This window comes from Pterocles gutturalis, unplaced genomic scaffold (assembly GCF_000699245.1).
Source record: "Pterocles gutturalis isolate BGI_N339 unplaced genomic scaffold, ASM69924v1 scaffold45560, whole genome shotgun sequence".
NCBI classification, from domain to species: domain Eukaryota; kingdom Metazoa; phylum Chordata; class Aves; order Pterocliformes; family Pteroclidae; genus Pterocles; species Pterocles gutturalis.
The window spans coordinates 1-9,496 of NW_010142545.1; the positions used below are offsets into that span (position 1 = coordinate 1).

Below are 9,496 nucleotides of genomic sequence, written 5' to 3' on the forward strand. Positions count from 1 at the left end.
GGCCCTGAGGACCCCCCTGCGGTGGGGTGGGCGGGGGGCCGGGCCCTGCAGCCTCCACATCGCGCCGGGCCGTTCTGTTTCCTCAGCCTCAGGTTTTTCTGTCAGCAGTTTATTTTCCTGTTGCCAGCATGCCCTGTAACATCGTTCTGGCCGTAGCAGGTGCCCCCGCACAAATGTCAGTGCTGTACTGATACCTTTGGGTTGGATCTTTTTAAATTCTGGATTGGGGTTTTTGATGCTTTCTGCAGAGTGTTTTCACTGGTGAGAGACACCGCCCTGGAGCTGGTGAGCGGGAGCTCTGCTGTGCTTGCAGGATGGTGATTTACTGGGGGTGTGCAGATCTCCCCCAGGCTAGCTCTGCCTGTTGCTTTTCTGCTGGTAAGGGGTCTGCTTCTGAGTTGCTGTTGGACTGAAAGTTAGCAAAATCCTGTGTTTGTTTGTTTTTCTAGTAAGGGAACAGCTGAAAGAGCTCACCAAGCAATACGAAAAATCAGAAAATGATCTCAAGGCTTTGCAGAGTGTTGGGCAGGTACGTAAGAGAAACGAGGTCGTGGCATCCTGTGGTGGTGGTGGACAGTGAACTTGCCTGGAAGTAGTATTTAAGTCTATTTTTAGTATCAAGAGAGAGTAAGTGGGAACAGTCTGGCTGACAGGAACTTCCTGTCAGGAGCAAATGTACCAGGCATATGGGTTAGAGAGGTTTTCTGTGTCCGTCCTGGTTGATGGAGATGTGTTAAAGAAATAAAAGTGCTGGGAAGCAGCTTGAAGCAGGAGAAAGACTTTCAAAGCTGACAGTCATCTTCCGTATCCTGAAGCACATGTTAAATGTTGTTGTGCGGTAATTTATCAGTAGGCTAATATGGTATTTTACTATTTTGCAGATTGTTGGAGAGGTTCTTAAACAGCTAACAGAAGAAAAATGTAAGTATGCTGGACTGTTACATTCTTTAAAATCTTGAAAGTAAGCTGTTGTAGTTAAAGCCCCGCTAAAGATTTGGAGGAGTAAAGCATTAGAGTGTCAGTGATTGAGCATTGGCAGAGAAATAACATATATTGGATAGTTCAGAAGCATAATGCAGAGGAGCGAATCAAGTAAACTTGATTATTTCTTTTTCTTTGATGTTCTCTCTCCAGTCATTGTGAAGGCTACAAATGGACCAAGATATGTGGTTGGCTGTCGTCGTCAGGTAGCTGATTTATGTGAATATTCATGAAAAGTTTGCTTTGGTCTTGAATATTAGCATTGCTTTTGATAAACTGGGTTCTTAGTGGGATTAAGTATTTTCTTCTTTAAGGTGTGTGTGGCTATTTTATACTGGCATGTGCTTGCCCTCTCCCTTTGTAGCTGGTAGTGATGTAAGTTCCTAGCAAAGACAAAACAGTCCAAAATATTCCTGGAACCTCGCGTGCCTTTTATCTTTTCATTAATTTGAAGCTCTGTCTTTCTGCCTGATTTTGAACTCTCTGAAAATAACTTATTACTGTGAAAATTAATCAACTGTGTAAGGTCTCCCTTGCTGTGTTATGAACATGACGTATGACCATTATGGTTGTAGTGCTGGGATTTAGATTTAATGTTATATAACTGTATATCCATACATATTTTTTTCCTCATGCTTTTGCACTCCCATGAGTAATTATGGTAGGCAAAGCTCCTGTTCTAAACACTGACGGACTTTTATTTGTCATTAATGATCTTAAAAAAAAAAAAAGTCTTGGCACTTCTAGTCCACAGGACAACAACTTTTTTTCTCTCTGTCAAATTCTGTAGAAGTCAGACACACTAATACAGAACCTTGCTTGTAGCATAATCCATCTTCTGTTATTGTCAGCAAGAACCACTAAGAGGTCCTCTCTGATTTTTATTTTTATACAAAAGTGTAAGGCATGTAGTGTAAGCATGGTTTAAAAACTGCTTGTTGGTTAATTGAGTGCTGAATGTGACCTATGTACAGTCATTAAAACCTGTGGATTGGCTGTTCCTTACCAAAGCTGCCTGTTAAGTAGGAACCACAATACTTGGTGAGTGGTCTGCGATTGCAGAGCCATTAGGGGAGCAAGAGTGAATCTCCAGTGAGATTTTATTGCACTCATCCCTGACTTTGTGAAATGGAAGCAAAGAAGAATACGTATTAAATGTGAGACTGTAAGGGATCTCTGAGCAGAGAATAGCGGCCCCAGGAAAGGATTGCCTATCCTGAGAAGGCATTTTATTTATTTTAATGCACAAGTAAGTGTAGGATCTTTTAACAGTTGTGACCTCTCAGTGCATCTTGAACTGATTCCTTTATGGTGGAGAAAGGTGACTGCAGCTGAACTTATAACACATCACGACTGTAGCATGTTCTCCTATATTATGGAAATTGTGAAAACCAGAAATTATTTAACTAAAAGGAGCATAGATGTAGTATTGATGTTAGACGTGGCTTTTCTTTCTGAAGAGAAACCGCTGTTCTTTACGGAATTTTGAAATCTTACTGATTCCATGTATAGAAAAAAAGTGTGTTTGCAAGACTAATGTGCAAATATTTTGCAGTACCCAGAATCTCTGGATTAGTTTAAAGTTTGTATGTGGAAGTTAAATTGTAGAACAGCATAACAGAACTCCAGCGTACCAAAGTTGACCAACGCTGTTTAGGTGATTCATCTGTAATGGTGGTGTGGTGGCTGCAGGAGCTGAGAGCCAACAAGCAAGTGGCAGAGCAGGGAGCCTGCTGTACTTTGAAGAATTTAAAAAGAGGGGAGGAGGGGAGTTCCTAGCTGTCAGAGGAATTCCTGATGAGGTCCCCCAATTAACAATACTTAGCAGTAAGCAATGAGCAAAACTCGCCCAACAAGTATTTTCCTCTGGTGTTGACTTTGTCAGTGGATTGTATATTTTTCAGTAAAGATGGACCTTTTCTCCCCCTTTTAGAAATTTGGGAAATGCGGGTACCAGTAAGTTAGTTCAGGTTGTATATATACAGATATCATAGAATCTATCCTTTACTTTCCTTGAGCATACTGATGAGATATGTTTTTGCTTGCGTAAAACATCTGCAATAATTGCTAGTATTGAAATGCTCTTTAAATACATAATTTTAAGCTTCATCACGTTCAAGACATTAATGGTGCAAGCTCACTATTTTCTTTCACCAGAATGAACAAAATATTTTTTCTGGAACATAAGTGTAGTTAATTCCACGTAGGGGCATGTGAAGTAGTCTTGAGGTTCTGTGTAGAAACAGAGATAAATGCTAAGGCATAGGTTATGCTTGGATTACCCTGGCATTGCAGCACATCCTTTCAAATTTGTTCTTCAGTAAAAACACTTTGATTGTAAAAGATCCTTGATTTGATACCAGAGGCTAAAAAAAAATTTAAAAAATCTGTTATTGCTTTCAAAATATTAAGGCAATTTTCTCATGGAGTGTTTCACAGACTAGAAGAACTAGTTTTTGATCAGAATTCTTGTGGTTGTGCCGTTGAGGAAGGGGAGCGACGCTGTTTAAATTGAAACAAAATTACTTCCCTATCTAAAGTGCATTTCCTAAGGAATTCAAGGTCAAGTGTTTTCTCTTTGTTTTCTTCCCACTGCAGAATAACTTAAATCTATTGGGCAATGTTGATTCTGATTGATTTTCAAGCTTTTGCAGATTTCTTACGATTAGGCAGGTGGGAAGAGGTCTTATTGGTGACGCCAGGAAGGGAGGAGTGACAGCTTGATCCTAAACACGACTAAAGAGCCCATGTAGCCAAAGGACTTTATAAATCCCCTCAGCGGGGACGATGGGAAACTTCAGGCGGTGCTTGCAAACAGTTGTCGAAATCCCTGTTGTTCAGATGCCGTGTCAGTAAAGCTCAGAATAGAGAGGTTTCATATTCTTCAAATGTGGATTGAGTGCTTCTGTTTAAAAAAAAAAAAAAGAAAATTAGAGTGGAGAGGTAATGTCTATGATTGTAGTTCAAGGTTGTGTTGTGTGAGAAGTGACATTGCTCTCCTAGACCAGATTTTTTAAAAACAAGGTGAGAAACGCAAGCTAGTTGTTTTAATCCCAGCAGAAGTTAGTAGGGTGTACTGGAACAGGACTGCTAATGTGTTTTAAAATCTCATAAAAATGGAGCAAGCAGACAAAAACTGCTGAGGCAGATGAGTAGGGCATCCGAGGTAAACAATAGCAAAAATAACAAATACAACGGCTGACTTTGAAGATGGGATGTAACTGGAGAGATGAAAATGTGCAAATAATGGAAGCTTGGAGAAAATGGGTTAGGAACGTCTATTCACCCTTTCTGTCAGTCCAGAAATGAAAAAGCCATTGAGTAGAAGGTTGGGAAGTTTGGACTCAAATGGCCAGGCTGTTCCGTGTGCTGTTAAAGGAGGGTTGCTTACTTGTGAAACAGCTGGTTCTGTCCTGTGTTGAGCCGGGAGGAGGATTAGATCTCTCACTAATCCAGTCAGATTGACAGCAGTAAAAAGCAAAAACAAAACAAACCTCCAAAAATCCTACAACCAAACAAAAAACCAATGGTCTAGAAAATAGTATTTATTTTCAAAAGTGGCAGAGGTAAGTTAATGACTTGCTGTTCAAGATGTCTTTCGTTGTTAACAAAAATTCTTCCTGTGGTATGGTTTAACTTTGCTGGTGTCCAGTTGTGATAGCCAGCGGGTTCATTGGTCTAGGCCAGCTCCCTTGAAACAGCTTTTTCTGAGTTTAAGCATTCCCAAAATTGGTGGTGAGGGGGACACAGTGTTTACTAAATGATCTGCTTGGCGTGTAGCGCAGTAGCCTTGTTTTCTTCTGTGTGATCGAGCAAAGAGTGCAAGCTGCAGCAAACATCTTGGCTAAAACCAGCTGTTGTTTTGGAGTGTGGTTCTGATTGAAATCCCTTCTTTGTGACTAGCTTGACAAAAGTAAGCTGAAGCCGGGGACAAGAGTTGCTCTGGATATGACCACTCTGACTATTATGAGGTAAGTTTCTGCTCTACAGCTGCTGCTGCTGCTACTCATTGTATAAAGGGGGAAAAATATTGATCTGAGTAGGTTACACACAGGTTTGAATAATCGGTTCTGTAATATTGTGTGAATGTTTTATGCAAAGCAGTGCTTAAGTGAGGACAATTACTTTGGGGGAAGACTTACGTGTATATTATATACGGTTTAAAAATAAATTGGTTGGTCTTTAAAAAATAATTCATTTGCAATTCAGCTTTTTCGGCAAGCTTTTGTTTGGTTGGCTTAAAATTTGAAAAAGTTTGCTAGATTTGGGGTTTATTGTGTTTTTTTGTCAAGCATACTTTTTATCAAGGTGGGAAGAGAAGAAATAATTTTCATAGTTGCTGTAAAATTTATTACAATAATGTTGTAAATGTGTCTGCTCAACTCTTTATTCCAGATATTTGCCAAGGGAAGTGGATCCACTGGTTTATAATATGTCTCATGAAGATCCAGGGGATGTTTCATACTCTGAGATCGGAGGGTTGTCGGAACAAATCAGAGAGCTGCGAGAGGTATCCAGTATCTCAAAAACACTCATCAAATAGTGGGATATGTTCTGAGTGAAGCTTTTCAGTGCAAAAATATTTTGCTGATGTTTGTCCTAAACTGTCACGAGACAGGCTGTTAAAGATCCTATCAGATTAGTGCTTTCCACGTTTCATTAACTTAGACTGCATTTGCCTGTACTAGAAGATAACTTCTGAAGTGTTGTTTAAATGTTTTCGTACTGAAGTAGTCCTGTTAGTTTGGGCATCAGTGCTGCAGGTGCGCAAGCCTGCCCAGGAATGCTGGTTTTTGAAGACAAGCTCATTCTGCTATGAGCCAGCTGACTGTAACAGAGATCGCTTATGTGCTGTGCACACACCTTAGAGTAGCAGGAAAAGATTATTCTGAATACCAAACCCCAATTCTCAAACTGGTTATAATTTATCTCTATTGTTATAGAAGCTTGGGTTGAGATTAAAAAGAATAAAATCCCCTAAATAAGAGGGTTTGAAGGATCCAAGACCCTTTAGGCTAAGGCAGTGCCATAAAGTCAAGTGGAAGTGCATAACTGGGATTATTACCAACAAATCAGACTTGAATATTGCACAAAACCTGCTAGAATCTGGGTCGTTGTATCGTGTTAGTAGCAAAACATGTTATGAGGAAAGAGCATCAAGAGAAACCAGCTGTTGCAGAGCTGAAGGCTGAACAACAAGGGCAGGGTTGTGGATTGATCCGTTAGATCAATCTGATGTCTTCTTACTTAACTGTTTCTCATACAAAATATGCTACACAGATAAATAAGAATACAGGGAGCTGGAAAACAGACTGGCAAGTGGTACCATTAGCTTCCTGGGATTGCTGATCTGTTTTAAAACTCAAACAGGGTCTCAGTTTGTTTATCTGTCTGTTCACAGGTAATAGAATTGCCGCTTACAAACCCAGAATTATTCCAGCGTGTGGGAATTATACCTCCAAAAGGCTGCTTGCTCTACGGCCCCCCTGGTGAGTCTCGTGAAAGGGTGATGAATATTTAGTTGTCACTCTCAAACTGTGGCAATAGCCTTGTTGGTTTCTTTTTTTTTTTTCCTTTTCTCGCTTATTTTTTATTTTTTAAGTCTCTAACATGCAGTGTTGGGTGGTTACTGGTTAAACAGCTTCGATCTCTTGTGTGTCCAGGTACAGGGAAGACACTTCTGGCGAGAGCTGTTGCTAGCCAGCTTGATTGTAACTTCCTAAAGGTAGTGTGAATTTACTCTTGCACTCGCCCACATGCACACGTGCTTAATCTGTTTACCCTCCAGTCTCTTCATTCGTGTGTCTTTTGTCTTTCAAAAGGTGGTGTCGAGTTCGATAGTGGACAAGTACATCGGTGAAAGTGCCCGACTGATCAGAGAGATGTTCAATTATGCCAGAGATCATCAGCCGTGTATCATCTTCATGGATGAGATAGATGCTATTGGTAAGGCTAATGGCCTGGAGGGTGGCTGGGGTCTCCTTTTAACTGAAATTAGCTCTAAAGCCAGTCTGTCTGCTGAAAAGAAAGCGTGCGTGCATGTTTGTTCAGGAGAAACATAATGGGACAAGTGGTTCAGCTTCCTCCTGGAGCTATTACAGCTAGCTTAGAGCCGTACCTGTTCATATGCGACTTGGATATTTTTGACTGTGTGAAAAAACGTTTGAAAATGTGTGTGCTTAACTCTTAAAATACCACTCCCCTTCCCCCCAGTTTAAAAGAGATACCTGATTGTCTTCAGACTTAGTATTAAATGGAGACAAAAATAAAGTACTATCATTTATGAGTTTGGTGTGCTGCAGGTGGTCGCCGTTTTTCTGAAGGCACCTCAGCTGACAGAGAAATTCAGAGGACTCTGATGGAGGTGAGTGTCTAAACCCTGACTACGTACTGTACAGTCCACATCAAATAACAATACAGATATAAATTGTTATACAGTGGTCTGGCTTGGTAGAACTTTTTCTGAGTTAATAATCTTAAGCTAAAATTGAGCTAGATGGTGCTTTTACAAAAGGCAGCTGCACATCTGGATAACTCAGCCATGAATTCAACATGGAGACTAATTGAAAGCATCTTGAGAATTGCTAAAATTATTAGGGATTTTTTGTCTTCTTACTGTGATTTGCCTTTGCTGCTTAATGCATCTTGAAGGTTTGGAGGGCCCCCTCTTTTTTAAAGAGGGAAAGTGGAGCTTGTCTCTTTTAGTCCCAAAGACACTTACTCTAGAAAATTTTGCAACTGTTACCGTTGGATTGTTTGCAGAACTAGGAGGGGAAGCGGTTGTATTTCTTTGTTTCTGTACTAATTGCTCTGGTAAACTGGGTTGTGTGAAGAGAATTTAAAAACCACTGGTGACAATTAAGAATTCTGGAGCTAATGGGAAACTTCATTGGCCTATGTTTACAAACAGATTGCCCAGTTCAAAAGAATGTGTCTGCCTTACATAAAGAATTAATCACTGTGATCAAAGAGCAAGTACTTTGAATCTTCACAATGAAATGTCTTCGTATGCATGTATTAGTATTCTAGAGGCTGTTCTCCAAGTCTAATTTGAATGTCCTGGACTTGGTGCAATACAATCAAAAAGTGTCAGCCAGCCGTTGGCTCCTTCAGTACTTGCAGTGTTTTCATTGCCATGTTGTTTTAGCCAATCTTTCACGTTTGGGCTCGACTTTGCTCTGTATTTTTTTCTCTGAGCAAAGCATTTTCAGCATCTCTCCTAAGCTCTCATTTATTGCTTATAGAATATGCAGGGAGCTGTGACCTTCTATTAGAAGGCTTGTAGCATTTTTTTTTTTTTTTCTGATTTATCTTTGCCATTTTTACATCTTGGTGAAAATACTTGTGTAGAAAATAAGTACAATAGATGCCATGAGGAACGTTTTGGGTTGTGTAAAAACAAACTTCTGTTTTCTATTAGTTATTGAATCAGATGGATGGATTCGATACTCTGCACAGAGTTAAAATGATCATGGCTACTAACCGACCAGACACGCTGGATCCTGCACTTCTACGGCCTGGAAGACTAGATAGAAAAATCCGTGAGTTACTACTTCACAGTGGCTGGAAGGAGGATATTATCCATATGAATTGTGGTTTTCTGTTTTTAGTAAAGCTGTAATTCTTTCTAGATATTGATCTACCAAATGAACAAGCCAGATTAGACATTTTGAAGATTCATGCAGGTCCTATCACTAAACATGGTGAAATAGGTAAGTAGGAAGCTACCTGGATATCCTTCTACTTCTGTTTGTAAACATCTGAAGAGAGTGAGTTGTTATGATGACTCTGCCCTTCTAATTCCTGCCCTCACACTGGTCACACAACTTCCCTTCTCTCAGATTTCTACTTTTTTTTTTTTTTTATTGTATCCTGATTAAATTGTTGCTAAGTCTCCCTTTGCAAAGGAAAACTGTATATGAACCCTTGGAGAGACAGCTGTAAACTGGAAAATCAATATGATTCTCATCAGGTAGTTTCCTGCTAAAGGAATAGTTTAATGCAGGTAAACAGCATTTTTGTTAGTCTCCCCAAAGAAAGAAAAATTGTTACTGAGAAATATGAAAACAATAAAGAATCCTTAAAAGTCATGGAGAGACTTACTTTGGAGTTCAGAGATGGTGTAATGAAATCCTTATTGTCTGAAACAAAGCTTGTCTTTGGTTGGTGGTGAAGAGCTCTCTCCAGAGCACAAGGGGGAGAAGGATCTATCGGATAAGATGGGGAAGGTTTATTTAATGACTGTGTTACTCTAAGCTGACCAGAGTCTTAGTTTCACAGTGACACTTCAGAGCTTTCCTGAAGCAAACTGTAGTAGTGATTTGCCTTTTATTTCGGTAAGGCCCCACAGACCCTGCCAGCTTGTTCCCAGCCTGTGCAGCCGCCCCCACCTCTCTGCTGACACGAGCTATTCATGCAGCCAGGCGGCGTGATCTGAATAGTGGAACTGATCTCATTCACCATCTGGCTGCATAAACAGCTGCAGCTCAATTGCGGGGGTGGCTCGGGAGCAGGA

The 9,496-nt window shown here is 40.3% G+C and overlaps 1 protein-coding gene across 1 annotated transcript in view; it reads left to right on the plus strand.

Annotated features, from left to right (window-relative positions):
* Nucleotides 1–449: 449 nt before the first annotated feature.
* The window catches only part of PSMC6 (proteasome (prosome, macropain) 26S subunit, ATPase, 6), a gene marked incomplete at its 5' end in the record, with an annotated part of 11,919 nt that continues 2,872 nt past the window's right edge, over nt 450–9,496 (plus strand). The window contains 11 exons of the mRNA XM_010084398.1: nt 450–529; nt 882–921; nt 1,135–1,187; nt 4,885–4,952; nt 5,377–5,491; nt 6,383–6,470; nt 6,645–6,706; nt 6,804–6,927; nt 7,284–7,345; nt 8,402–8,522; nt 8,613–8,693. Of these exons, the coding sequence (XP_010082700.1) occupies nt 450–529; nt 882–921; nt 1,135–1,187; nt 4,885–4,952; nt 5,377–5,491; nt 6,383–6,470; nt 6,645–6,706; nt 6,804–6,927; nt 7,284–7,345; nt 8,402–8,522; nt 8,613–8,693 (894 nt within the window). The remainder of the gene's footprint in view (nt 530–881; nt 922–1,134; nt 1,188–4,884; nt 4,953–5,376; nt 5,492–6,382; nt 6,471–6,644; nt 6,707–6,803; nt 6,928–7,283; nt 7,346–8,401; nt 8,523–8,612; nt 8,694–9,496) is intronic.